The sequence below is a fragment of the Panthera pardus genome, unplaced genomic scaffold (genome assembly GCF_024362965.1).
Source record: "Panthera pardus isolate Hobbes unplaced genomic scaffold, ASM2436296v1 HiC_scaffold_12, whole genome shotgun sequence".
Lineage (NCBI taxonomy): Eukaryota > Metazoa > Chordata > Mammalia > Carnivora > Felidae > Panthera > Panthera pardus.
In genome coordinates, this window is record NW_026526677.1 from 66,423,234 (window position 1) to 66,438,188 (window position 14,955).

At 39.2% G+C, this 14,955-nt stretch overlaps 1 protein-coding gene across 28 annotated transcripts in view; it reads right to left on the reverse strand.

Annotated features, from left to right (window-relative positions):
- The window catches only part of DLG2 (discs large MAGUK scaffold protein 2), a 2,072,859-nt gene that overhangs the window by 52,641 nt on the left and 2,005,263 nt on the right, over positions 1-14,955 (reverse strand). For all 28 annotated transcript variants that reach the window (XM_019450186.2, XM_019450181.2, XM_019450179.2 and 25 more), the window contains 2 exons: positions 14,048-14,224; positions 5,051-5,126 (listed from right to left, as the gene is read on the reverse strand). In XM_019450186.2, coding sequence (XP_019305731.2) covers positions 5,051-5,126; positions 14,048-14,224 — 253 coding nt within the window. The remainder of the gene's footprint in view (positions 1-5,050; positions 5,127-14,047; positions 14,225-14,955) is intronic.

Here is a 14,955-nt window from a genome sequence, read left to right on the forward strand (position 1 = left end):
CCTACAATGAGATCTCAGAAACTGAGGTGGTTCTCAGGAAGACCCATCCTAACAGATGGCCACTGTGAGCTTAGGGGTCTGGGTAGGCTGGAATTATGTGGGTTACTGACACAGTTGTCCACTTGTCTTTGCATATGTAGACACAGACTTTGTGGAGCCACATGGAGTATACAGAAAGCCTGGGCACTTCATTTGTAGCAAATGAGCACTTTCAAATGGAGAGCCTTGGATTTCCTCATGGATACTCTCAAAATTTAATGAGCTTCAAAGCTCAAACCAGGCTTTCCACACACACTGCTTGACCTTCCAGATCTTCATTGTCAGCCCCATTTGCTGCAACTACCACCACACTATCCACACCATTCATCTGGTGTCCCCAGTCTGCTTGGCCTGACTCCAGCATGCCTACAGTTTCCCCTTTTAAGTTCATGCTGGATCCTATATGTGGCACACTCTTATTTGAACTTCAAGATCTTGTTCGAGTATCACCTTCTCTTGAAAGCCTTCTCTCTTACCCAAGGCATGATTACTAACTTTCCTTTTTCTGACTTCTACCAGAACAAAGTATAGTGTGAAGAAATGTGCATTCTTCTGTCAAAATGATCCGACACTTGCACCTACTAGCTGTGTGATCATAGGTTAATCAGTTAATCTTTTTGAAGCTCAGTCTCCTGATATTTAAAATAAAGACGGTTAATTCTTGGGGTGCCTGGGTGACTCAGTCTGTTGGGCATCCGACTTCGGCTGAGGTCGTGATCTCACAGCTCATGGGTTCGAGTCCCACATCAGGCTCTGTGCTGACAGCTCAGAACCTGGAGCCTGCTTCAGATTCTGTGTCTCCCTCTCTCTCTGCCCCTCCCCTACTTGCTCTCTCTCTCTCTCAAAAATAAATAAAAACATTAAAAAACGACTTACTTCTCCACATTTATGAGTATCATCGGTGATACTGTATTGCCAGACCTGCTTAGATTTCTCTTTGAGAGCTCCTTGAGATGAGAGACCTTGCCTTTTTATGTTATTTTGCTTTCCTATAAGGCACCTAGTACAATGCCTGGTGTTTTGCAGCACTCAATATTTATTAATCAATGGATAGTTCTGGAAAAATAGCTCAAGTGCTGATATGTCAATTAAAGCCTAAGTTCTTCTATGAAGTGTTCTCTGGCCGTTCCCACACTCATTAATTTGAATTCTCATAGCTCTTGTACATACTACTAAATACGGCTCTTGTTACAACCTGCTTCATACATACTAATGGATTTTAAGCCACTGCAGGGCAGTAAGCATGGCTTTCACTTTCAACTCCTATTTCACAATGCTGTGTAAATGCCAGCTAATGCAAAGATTATTTAAAATATCCCATTGTCTTTCTCATTCCAAGTAGTTTTCTTCCTCAATTTGTGTTGAATTTACCCCTAGATCCCAGACTGGGGCCTTGGTAACAGTAATTACTTTCTGTAGTCCGCGCCCTTGGCTCAAGGTGCGTGACTTCTCCTGACCTAGCTTCTCGGCTCTCCCCACAGTTGGTCTTTCCTTTCTTAAGCACACTTTCTCTTAATCATCCTTTACTTTCTACTTGTGAGCAAGAATCTTCTCATTGATGTATTGTTCTCATGGGGATTTGGAAAACTTTGATTTTTTTTTCTTATTTCATAGGCTCATGGAGAATTACTACTGGAAGGCATCTTAAAAATAATTGAACCCAGGGACCTCAAATAGAGAATAATTCTCAACATTGTGTGAGGCATCCATAGTCAATTAATGCCCCCCCCCCTTTTTTTTTTCTGCTGAGGTCATACATGGTCTCAGAGTCATTTTTAATAATATTCCTGGTAAAGACTATCAGTTTACCAGAAACTATCAATCCATCATCATGATCCATCCATTGGAAGTGAAACTTGCCTGACATACTTGATGTTGTTCAAAGCTGTTATTTTGCTAGTGAGGCCCAAAGAGCAGTGGTGACTTAATCATGAACTAAAACCAGAACCCAAGTTATCTGGCCCTCATGATTGCCCATCCAAGGTTTCCCTTTCCACATAACTTGTCCTCATTCAATAGTCATTCAAGTCTGAGAATTTGTTTTCTATTTTTTGGCACGTACCTAATAATATTTTAACAGTATGATTAAAAAGGTCAATACTCATGTCTATGTCTTATCAAAAAGACAGCTGGGCTCTCATAGATGTTATAAACTCTTGAGGAGAAGGAACTTTGATAGGCTTGTGTCTTTCACACATTCAACTACATAAATGAAACAAATAGGAACTCTATCCTTAAATTTTCCCTAAGAATCAATGAAAAATCCTGCTCCCTTCTTTTTAAACAGTATTTATTTGAAAGGATTCCATGTATGATGACACATACCTTTTTAAAAAGAGGTACACCTTATGTTTAAATAAATTCCCATTTCACCCAAATGTTTTAGGGGAAAGTAAATTGTTATGTCAATGACTAGGCTGCTCTGTGATCTTCTACTTAAAAATTCAAGGGACAGTGTTGTGGTTTGGTGCTCAAAAGTCCTAAGAAATTATAGCTTTTCTTCTTTTTGTTTTTCATGGTGACATCTATTGGCCATAATTTGTGGTTCTGTGTGATGCTGACAAGCCAGAATTATTAGGACAGAAAGGTAAAGGAAAGGAGATGAAGAAAAAGAGCACAGGAAGAAAAAAAGGACAGGTAGGGGGCAGTATTTTATAATACAGCAACGTGATACTGGTTTTATCACTTAAAAATAGATTTTAAAAGCTGTACAAGCCACAGCTGACATCATACTTAATGGTGAAAGGTTGAATGCCTTTCCCTTAAGGTCAGGAACAGGGCAAGGATGACTGCCCTTGCCACTTCTATCCAACATTGATCTGGAGGTTCTACCAGGGCAACCAGGCATGACAAAGAAATAAAAGTCATCCAGGGTGAAAAGAAAGAAGTAAAATTCTATTTTTACACATGACATGATCTTATACATAGAAAATGCTAAGGAACCCACCAGAAAAACTGTTAGAACTAATAAATGGGTTCAGCAAGGTAGGAGGATATAACATTGATATATAAAATAATTATATTTCTATATACTTGAAATGAACAAAACAAACAATGAAAATGAGAAGATAATTCACATGTTAAAAAGAAATTGGAACCCTACCTCATATCATATACAAAAGCTAACTCAAAATGGATCAAACACCTAAATATAAGAGCTAAAACTATAAAATTCTTAGAAGAATATATGGATGTAAATCTTCATGACCTTGGATTAAGTAATGATTTCTTAGATATGACATCAAAAACATAAGTAACAGGGGCTCCTGGGTGGCTTAGTAAGTTGAGTGTCTGGGTTTGAGCCCTGAATCAGGCTCTGTGCTGTCAGTGCGGAGCCTGCTTTGAACCCTCTCTCCTCTTCTCTCTCTGACCCTTCTCTGCTCATGTGTGCACTATCTCTCAAAAATAAAAGCATTAAAAAAACCTGCAAGTAACAAAAGAAAACATCAATAAATTGGACTTCATCAAAATTAAGAAGTTTTGTGCATCAAAGGACACTAGCAAGAGCATGAAAGGACAACCTACAGACTGGGAGAAAATAAGTGGAAAGCATACAGTTGATAAGAGATTGATACCCAGAATATATAAAAAACTTCTGTACAACTCAACAACAACAAAATCCAATTTAAAAATGGGAAAGGATCTGAAAAGACATTTCTACAAAGAAGATACAGGAATGGCCGATCAGCTCATGAGAAGATGCTCAACACCAATAGTAATTAGGGAAATGCAAATTGCAACCACAATGAGATATGACTTCAGACAGAATAAGCAGAAAGACATATAATAACAAGTGTTGGTGAGAATGTGGAGACATTAGAACCCTCTTACAATGATGATGGGAATGCAAACAGGTACAACCACCTTGGAAAACAGTCTGGAAGTTCCTCAAAATGTTAAACATAGAGTTATCACATGACCCAGAAATTCTCCTCTTAGGTATACATACAATGGAAATAAGAATACATGTCTACACAAAAATTTATACACAAATGTTCCTTGCAGCATTATCCATACTAGCGGAAAGTGGAAAGAACCCAGATGTCCATCAACTAATGAATGGATAAATTAAATGAGATATATCATTACAATGGGATATTGTTTGGCAACGAAAAGAAATAAAGTACTTATACATGCTACAATATAGATGCATGAAACATAATGTGAAGTGAAAGAAGCAGTCATAAAAGACCACATGGTGTATAATTTATGTAAAATATCCAGAATAGGCAAACTATAGACAAAATAGTTTGGTAGTTGCCTTGGGCTGGGTAGGGTGGAGGTGGGGTGAGGCTGGGGGCAATGGGAAGTGACTGCTACACGATACCTGTATGGGGTGATCAAATGTTCTCAAAGTGACTGTAGTGATGATTGCATAACTAAATATACTAAAAAAAAAACCCAAAACTTTGGATGGTATACCTTAAATTAGTGAATTGTATGGTAGGTGAATTTTATCATCAAAGCTGTTATTAAAGAAGATACATGTGTGTATAATACTTTAATTTTGAAGATTAAATTTCCCCCGTTAATTCTCTTCTATGTCTGTCACAACAATCCACGTATTCACTTAGATGATCTATCCACATATTTCCATGACCACTGTCTTAGCTTTGTCGTATGTAACAGACTAGACATACTGGTGATGAGCAGGTAGGTGTTTTTTATGAAACCCATCCTTTTAGAACATTTAATTTAAATGAAAAAAAAAATAAAGAAATGATAACACTAAACTACCTTTTTTCTCCTTCATTGTAATCATTACATCACCTTCATGAACACATCATTTCTGTGGACCATTAGCAGCTTTACCCCTAGTATTGAATATATTTACCATAAATCTACTTCCTGAGGGAATACACTATTGCTTTTAGTAGTACATTTATAACAGTACTCTACTACAGTACTCTGGTAGCTCCATAATTTCTTTGCTACTGAAAGTCTAAATGTTAATTATAATTAAACCCATAGCAACGGAGAGAACTTAATGTTTCAATTATTTTGTACTTACCCCTTTTGAATCAATCACTCCGGGTTTCGCATTAAACTTCACTGTCTTCAACCGGGCACGCTCCTTTCTTTCCACCCTAAAGAAAATTGAAAATAAAGAGTCTATCACGTGGCAAGGCATTTATGATTAAGTTCCTCATTAAATGAAGAATATCTCTTCTTATCCTAAAGCTCAAATAAAATGTATTCTAAAATATTTCTGTTCCTTTGTTCAGTATAAAAAGTCTTGGTATAATGTCTCTAAGCAGCTAACACATCTCTTGAAACTTTTGTGTTACATGTACTGAGAGTCATAGTGATTGGGGAGGGGGGACAAAGGGAGAAAAACTAATATTTGTTACTTAAATGGCTGACTAAATCAACCAAATATCTATTATAAGAAATCACAATCCATAGAGATGGACATGTAAAGTGGAGCCTAAATAAATTTTTCTCTTTTCTGTTCCCCTCTGCAGGCCTTGTCTCTCCTACCCTTTTCTTCTCATTTCCTTTTTCTTCCCTTCCCTTTAGGAACGAACACTAGGGGATTTACCTTCACCTTAAAACCAAACATGTTACAGATAATCTTGAATTTTTCCTTTTCCCCAGTGCCATTTTCCTGTCATCTCTGCACATTTCATCATTGTACCTGCCACTTCATTCATTCATCAAATACTCATTGAGTGCCTACCCATGCATCAAGCAAGGAGCCAGGGAACAAAGGAAAAAAAAAACATCAAAAAGCATGGCTGTAATAAACACACAGGACTGTGCTTCTGGTGGGCACAGAGACATACAGACAGACTGATAATGCTGCACTGTAAGACTGTTGACAGCAGTGGGGCTTGGGGGAGCATCTATCTCATTGGAGGGTGAGAAGGTGGGGTAGAAAGCATTGAGGTGGGCTTCTTGGAGGAGGTGTCAATTTGAAGGATGTCAAACTTGAAGGATGAGAAAGAGCTTGTCAGTAGGAAAAGTTTGGGGAGAATTTCCCAGACAGGAGGAACAACACATAGCATGACCTGAGGGTCTAAAAAAGCTAAAGACTTTGGGGAAGGTTCTGATACAGGCTATATACAGGATGGGATATGAGACAGTAAGACCGTGAAGCCTCCTTATACAAGATAACCATCTACACTAAGGACTGGGGCTTTAACATTTTTTCAAGTTTATTTATTTATTTTGAGAGAGAAGGCATGAGTGGGTGAAGGACAGAGAGGGGGGGAGAGAGAGAGAATCCCAAGCAGTCTCTGAGCTGTCAGCACAGAGCCTGATGAGAGGCTCTAACTCACAAATCATGAGATCATGATCTGGGCTAAAACCAGGAGTTGGCAGCTTAACTGTCTGAGCCACCCGGGCGACCTGACTTGGGCTTTTTCCTTGGGGAATCCTCAGGAGTTATTAGAAGATATAATGTGGAGAAGTGATAGAACAGATTAACATTTTAGATAAATAACCCAGGTGGTGGAGGAAGATAGACTGGAAGAGGGAAGGGACTATGGGAAGCAGGAAGTCCATTTAGAAGCTTTTGGCATTATCCAGGCAAGAAACAATGAGGTGGAGGAGAGGGAAGGGTTTGAGAAATAGTAGTAAATTAAAATTGGTAAGACTTGTGCTTATTTGAAGGATGGGGTGGAAAAAAGAGGAAAAGAGAAGCTAAGTACTTCCTTGATTTTTTGTTTTTTTGAGCCTCTCCAGTCAGACATGAGTACTCCTTCCTTTAAGATACAACAGTGCTTATTTGTATCTTCATGTTGGTATTATCTCTTGTTCCCTTGTGTTTATTTTCACAGTGTACATACAAAGCTGCATGCTCCTTGAGGGCAAGTCCACATTCTCACTCTACAGCATATTGTAGTAAGACCTCAGTAAACAGCTGTTAACTAAAATAATATGCGGTGCATTGTTTTAACTGGATTTTTTATTTAAATATGGCTGGTTCTAATTTCAAAAATGGGGAAAGAAAAGAGAGAGAGAAGAAAAACCCTGAATCTACAGAAATGAATGGTTTATGAAATCTAAATTATTCGTAGATCAATAATTAACAACATATTGCTTTTTAACTGAGAGCACTTTTGTGTTTCCATCTGAAACACAGTGCAGATCAGGGTTTCTATAGTTACAGGGCAGAGTTTCAGAATATATTTCAGTGTGAGAGGAGAATATTTGAGTGGAAACAGCTGAACAAAAAATTTCACATCTAACCTCAGATATTAAAGCAATATGTTTCACTGAGAGTTTCTATTTGCACCCAACAGACAACAGTTGGGAACAGTACAAGGAAGACTTTGGATAAGGTAAGCTGCCAAGTGGAAAGATGTTCACTGAGAAAATGCCTGTTCTGAGCTACTTCAGCTTTTCTCAGTTTTAATCTAAGAGCAAATGTTAATTCATATTCATCTCTTCGAATCCTTCTAAAACTGTTGTTACAGCCCTGACTTTATCCTGGCTTCTTTGCATTAACCAGGCTGATTATGGAAAACACTAGTACATTAGATGATGCCAAAATGACACACAGAGGATACATGGTTTTGATCAGGCTATGCAAAAAATTCTGTCCAGACCCACAGAACTCACAGGGCTCCAAACATATATTAGACTGAATTTGGGATTCTACGAACTATTTGGATAGACTATTCTAATTTTTACCCCCTGGATTCCAAGCTCAACCTTTTTTTTTAGATCTTAAGAAATGTCTCCATTAGGCCATCTTTAGTGGTTCATCCCTTAAATCTTAAATGGGTTGCAAAGAATGTTATGTCAGATGGACACACACACACACACACACACACACACACCTGTTATTTGCTATGGTTTATGATTAATGTTCAAAGAGGCCATAGAAAAAAGTAAAAAACAATTTTTAAAGGTGGCAGGGTTTTGGCTCACTCATGGAAGTGAGGAAGTCGGAAAGTTTTGCTTTCTCTTGGGATTGAAAATTTCATTAATCATGGTAATGAGAATAATATAAGGGGTGGCTGAAGTGTTAACACATAATTATTAGCAAAAAGATTCCTTTACATGTATATCCTCTCATTTGGTTCCCATGATAATCAAGTGATGTAGGTATTACTGACCCCATTTTATGGCTGGGAAAGCTGACAAGCTTGCCAAGTTTAGAAAGTGGTAGGAATAAGGGCCTGAGCACACAGCTGCTAAAAGCTAACTTGACTGCCTCTCCACATCTACTTAGTTTGAGAAACAGCTTTCAAGGATCTTCCACGGCTTTCTCCACAATGGGAATTCTCAACACAAATGAGATTTTGGATGGGTCATACACGGTTTTAAGGCCAATACAGTTCTTCGGAAGTTTTCATTAAGTTTTTCACAAATGATAACCAACCCCCTCCCTTGAATCCCCATATCCCAAATGTCCTGAATTAAATAAACCATAACTGAATGCAAGCGTATAATCATTGAGCTAACACCATACCATAAAAGGCTGGGCTTAAAGTTTAGAATAAATTTTAACACAGAAATTTAGGTTAGCTAAATGACTATGTGCAGCATTATAAATATTGAATTACATCATAAATATTGAATTAGTTTCTCTCCTTTGCAGTCTTTCTGCATTCACTGCAGGCCCATCATTGTCTTACTTTCCCTTCACAGAGGGCCATGTTGATTACCTCTTTCAGTGGTAGCAGTGACTGTGGCTTATGATTTCTCCTAGCTACCTCAGGCCCTTCCTCTCTTCTAGTGCTTCTTGAGACGCAAGAGGATAGTTTATCGCTCAAATGAGAGGTAGGGCTGGGAAATAGGGTTCTATATAATGCTGTGTTCTTTCAGGCACTAAAAGCTCAAAATATGAAGAAAGGAAAACACCTATCATTTGAGTATGCACAAAGTATTCAATGTTGTACTTGGCCTATATTATCTATAACTGTACAATGATCCAGGGTCTAAGAAGGAGCTGGGCATAGAGTAGGTGCTTAATAAATCTTTGTTGAATAAATGAATGAATGAATTAATGAATGAATGAAAGCATGAATAAACCCTCAAGGAGCATTCTTGACTTGGATGTGAAAACTAAGGCTCAAGAGTCAGGTGACTTGCCCACACAAACGGTGTTTTTCATAAAAAGTAATTTACCATTGCATGACTTTTTCACTTGGCAAGAGTCCTTATAAAAGTTTAGCATTACCTTCCTTAATTGTGTTACTAAGTAAGATTCCTTTGGTAGATATACATGATATTAAAGTCCTCAGATCTTTACCTAAGGAAATGGTGGACCACTTGTAGAGAAAGACTGAATCGAAATGAGAAGTACTACCTTACTTTTCTCACACTCAAGAGGCAAGCAATTAATTAGATTGTTTAAGCAGAAATAATCCTCTCCATCCTAGTCTGGTCACTGACCAAAATCCTGAAAATATAAACTGGATGGCAAAGTCTGAACAATCAATTCTGACAGCTAGCTTCTCCAGGGAGTGCTGAATAGTCATGCTTCAATGAGCCCAACTGTCTCCCTCTGCCCTCTCACCCATTCCCCATCTGGCATTTTCACGTTCTGGCCAAACACATAATGAGGTCAGGCTTGGAGCCCTGGATGGTGGGAACATCACTTGGTGCTGGGTGTTCTTGTGCTGTGCTCTACAAGGATGGAAATGTCACCCACGTTACTGGCCACAGGCTCACTGTGAAAGCTAGGTGCCTAAACCTTAAGGCAATGCTAGCGACACGCTTATCTGAGAGCCCAGGTGGTCATCACTGAGGGGCAATGACTAAAGACTGGGATTAGCAGACTGTAGAAAAGCATCCTATCTTGGCGACTCACAAACTACCTAATCTCAGAAAGCAGTGATTCTATGCTAAGAGTCCAGGTTTTAAAGTCACACAAGCCTGGTTTTGAACACTGCATTTGCCACTTACTCTCTGTGTGACTTGGGCAGGTCATTCAGCCTGTTAGGATCTCAGGATTCATGCTGGTAAACTTAGAGTATTGACATAGACTTCAGAAAATTACGGTGAACATTAAATGAGGTAATATGAGAGAATTGGTTAGCACCGTGTCTGATACATATTAAGACCTCCTAATTGACAATTCTAGTATACCCTTGGTGTAGTGGAAAGGCATGTGGTCTTGTTTTCAGAGAGACGTGGGTTCAGCCAGTGGTTGGTTGTGCATCCTTGGGCAAGTTACCTGACTTCTTGGACCCTTGGTTTCCTTACGAGGCTTTTGTGAAGATGAAATGAAATTATGTATTTGAAAGCACCTGGCACAATACATGGCTGGTGCTATCATCCAATGGAATGCATCTCTCTGTCTGGTGTCCTTTCACATCCCTTTGCCCCTGCTATGGACTGAGTGTGTTTGCCCAAAATTCATATGTTGAAGCCCTGGTGCCTGGTGTGATGGTATTTGGAGGTGGGGCCTTTGGGAGATAATTAGGTGGGGAGGATGGAGCCCTCATGAATGGGGTTAGTGCCGGTATAAGTAGAAACATGAGAAATGATCTCTCTGTTAGCCATGTGAGGGTACAGCAAAATGACCATCTGTACCCAAGGAAGAGGGCCCTCACCAGGAACCCAAACAGCCAGTGCCTTAAATTTGGACTCTCCAGCCTTCAGAACTGTGAGAAATAAATGTCTATTGTTTAAACCTTCCAGTCTATGGTATTTTGTTATGGCGGCCCAAGCTGACTAGGACAAGTACCTTTAGTTACAAATAGCCCTCATTAACCTAATCACACTGTAGCTAGGCACGCTGTGTTGTCCCACTAATGTTGGGCTCCAGAGACAGTGACCTAATGACAGCACTTGGCACACAGACACTGCTCAAACAATGTTTGCTGAATTAAATTTTGTCGAGTTTTATTTTTGTAACTTTGGGAGGAAGGATTACATATAAGTTAAAAGTATCAATTCTGTAGCCCGGATTCAAATCCCGGTTCTGTCGCTTACAAGTTGGACAATTTCAGGCAAGTTAATTAACTTCTTTATGCCTCAACCTCCTGGTTTGTAAAATGGGCACAATCATAATATAACATCTCTCACAGGGTTATGATGAGGTTTAAATAAGTTCATTGTAAAGGGTTTAGAACAGTGCCTAGCATGCTCTTGGAGTATTTTGTTAAGTAAAATTTCTCTATCATCTTCAAAAAAAAGGAGGAGGAAGGAAATAATTATCATACTCTCCATCTTGGTGTAATTGGGATGATCAAATGGAATCATCAATAGAGAAACATATTTGTAAAGGGTGAAGTCATGCCCTGATGTCACCCATTAAGAGATTTTCCCAGACGAGCTCTACTAGTTGAATTATACTCAGAAAAGGGACTATAAAGGAATTAAAGATTGAAAAATGAACCCCAATCTAATAGTAAATCATATTTGAGCAGCTCCCACTTATTCTGAGACTAGGGGAGAAAGCTGTTGTTGTAAGATGCTGAATGTAGTGTGAAATGAGAAAGCCTCATTTAAAAGTAAAATATTAAAGAACAGGCCTAGGACAGGCTCATGACAGATTGTGTGTGTGTGTGTGTGTGTGTGTGTGTGTGTGTGTTTTATTTTATTTTATTTTATTTTATTTTATTTTATTTTATTTTATTATTTATTTATTTTTTTGTGTGTGTGTGTGCTTTATTTTAGAGGGAGAGAGAGAGAGAGAGAGCAAGCAGGGGAGAAGGAGAGAGAAAGAGAGAGAGAGAGAGAGAAAGAATGAATCCCAAGCAGGTTCCAGAGCCTGACATGGGCCTTGAACCCATGACCCTGGGATCATGACCTGAGCTGAAATCAAGAGTTGATGTTCAACTGACTGAACCACCCAGGTGCCCCTCATGATAGATTTTAAAGTCCATGCATAAGAACTCTTTGTGAGGTAGCATTATAACTGATTTTTATTTCTTTTTTATACTTTTCAAAAATTTCCCATTTTTCTACAATGAAATACTTTTTGTATTGTTACTTTTATAAACACATAAAACAATAAAAATTTTATAAACACATAAAACAATAATGATAATATTTTTTAAAAAGATTTAAAATCCTAAGGAGAAAGTTGACAGAAACTCATTTATAGCCATAAGCACACCCACATGTACACACACATGCACACACATGTACACACATACGGAGGGGGAAGCTACTGCAGCATTCATGAGATAGAATGCAAATACATGTCAACATTAGAGTCACTAGACAAACTTCTTTTTCAGGCTAGCTGTAGTATGGTTGTTAAGATGGTTTTTATCCAAACTAGGGGAGAAAGCCAACTTAAGAATGACCACCAGCAGGTAGAAAATTACCTCAAGAGGCATAGCACTGGGAATGTTCCTTGTGGGGAAAATGATGTGTAATTGAACAAATGAAGGGCTACTGACAAGACTGGTTGGAATCACAGAACCTCTGGGTTGGAAAGGGCCCGAGAAATCATATAGTTCAACACTCTATCCAAACCTCGAATCCTCAATGCTAGATCTTCTATTACCAGAATCACCTGGATGGATTTACAAACACATTCAGATTTCCAGGACCCCCTCCAGATGGACTGAATTAGAATATGTGTGTGTGTGTGTGTGTGTGTGTGTGTGTGTGTGTGTGTGTATGTGTGTGTGTGTGTATGTGTGTGTGTGTGCACCCACAGGCACACACGGAGGGGAGGGTCAGAGGGAGGGAACAGGCACATCTAAGCTATTTTTTAATATAAAAATTTTTAAATGTTTATTTATTTCTGAGGGAGAGAAAGAGAGACAGAGTGTGAGCAGGGGAGGGGCAGAGAGAGAGGGAGACATGGAATCTGAAGCAGGCTCCAGGCTCTGAGCTGTCAGCACAGAGGCTGACGCGAGGCTCAAACTCATTAGCCATGAGATCATGCTGAGCCACCTAGGTGCCCCATATCTAAGTTTTTATAATGCTCCCTTGGTATGAAAACTATTGTTCTAGTTTGCTATCTTCCCAGGTAATCCACACCATCTCTACACAGCTGACTAGTAAAAGAATTTCTTTAAAATAAGCTGAAATCTATTCCTTCCTTGACACCCCACTTTTGTCCTTGGGGCCATATTCAAGAAGATAGCTCTTTCTTCTACAGAGCAGCTTCTCAGACAGCTCTGATGGATTAAATCAAAGCAGACCAAAATGCATGTTGCCTTGACTTTTTTTTTGTAAGTAAATGGAAGTGGAGAAACAGAATATAAACTAGTGCGGAGAGTCCATGCTTTGAATATATAACCTTTGAGAAAACACTACAAGCCATAGTTTAAACTCAGAATGTCCTCTCAAAGCAATGTCAGGCAACTATTCTGGTGGCAAAAGGACGCTGGTGGGAAGGAAAGTTCCTCCATGGTGGTGATGACTGGAAGCTACTGGGACACATGGGAGAGGTGGCTGTTCTGAAGTATATTCCTGCCTTTCAAAAGCATAGTGGAAGAAAGGCTTGGAAGAGAAAGAGCATGGTGCTCTTGACATACAGAACTGATTATCTGAGTGAAAGTGGGAGTTGTGGGGTGGGTGGGGAAAAGGAGTAAGGAAAACAGTAAAAAAGTGATAAACCCAGTCTTAGGCCTCACCCAGATGTTCCACAGCTCACATTCCAAGCATCTGAATTTGGCATGAAGGGTTTTATTTTTCCCCCATCAGTAGTTGAAGGTAATACATAGCTAGGACCTTTGATTAGTAAATCATACTTTATGTAGCTTTCACCTGACCTTTCTGTAAAGCTATCTGGTAAATCTGAACCTCTGGAATAACACCTCTGAGTGTTTAAATCCGCATACATGCTGATAAGATAATCTTGAACATGTGGATGCTGGTAAATGTTTTAGGGAGGTGGTGGAAGCAGATCCCTTTTCTTGCTTTATGTCTTATCAGAGTCACCAGCTTTTGTAAATCCCTAATATGAAAAGAACAAGAATACTTAATTCATGTCACCTGTCACCACTGACAATTTCCCTGCAGACTGACTATCCCACTCAAATGGTTATTTTATAAACAGTTTGTCTTATCTTCATCTTCCCTTATTTTCACTCCCTGGATAGCTGAAAAGCATACAGTCTGAAATAGAAAAGGCAATTCTTACCTCCGTTTGCTAGGGATGACCCCCATCTCTTCACTGTCCCCCTCCAGTGTGACTCTTCTGGCTTGCCACCACTCATCATCTGAGGCGTTGATAACATGGAGAATATCTCCATACTTAAAACTAAGTCCTTGACTTGGCAGCCCACTGTCCTTGCTCTTGTCATAGTCAAACATGGCTCTGTAGAAATGACAAGAGAGAACGTTGTTAAGAACCTCTGGAGCACAGATTTCGGATTCATCATTTCGATTACCAAGTCTTGCCCTGAGAATCCATCATCCATTTGATCAGCTCCGAGGCCTGACTCCCAGGACTGCAGTCCACATTCCCACTGCTGTGGTCACCAGTCAACATTGGTTCCTGCTTCTCCTTGGAGGCTGCAGGGACACCCTACAGACTCCTAAAGCTGGGGTACTGCTTCCTTTCTTGGGGACCATCATATGTGGCAAGGTGATAATGGGAGATGTGGAAGCACCTGAGATGTTTTCCCTCCCACTACAATTGAAATTTAAAAGTCACTAAAAAGAAGGAAATAATGAAGAGAAACATGGGCATCTTTGTGAATGAAACATTTTGTGCTATGAACAAATCCTCTCAGATTTATGTATCAGTTCACAGAACTCTTTCTTTTATAATAGGGAGAAACGGTAACAACTTAAGTGTCCACCCATAGGCGACTGTGATCCTTCCACCCACTGGACTACTGGACCATTACTGAAGTAGAAAGGTTGCAGTTCCATACCTATATTGTGAACCTGAAACTAATATAACCTGTATGTTCATTGCACAGGAATTAACATTTTTAATAAATAAACTGCAAATTAAAACCACAAAAGCATAAATAAAAAATAAAACAAATTGAATGGTTGCAGAGGTTAATAAAATAACATGAATAAGTGGTCAAAATGCAA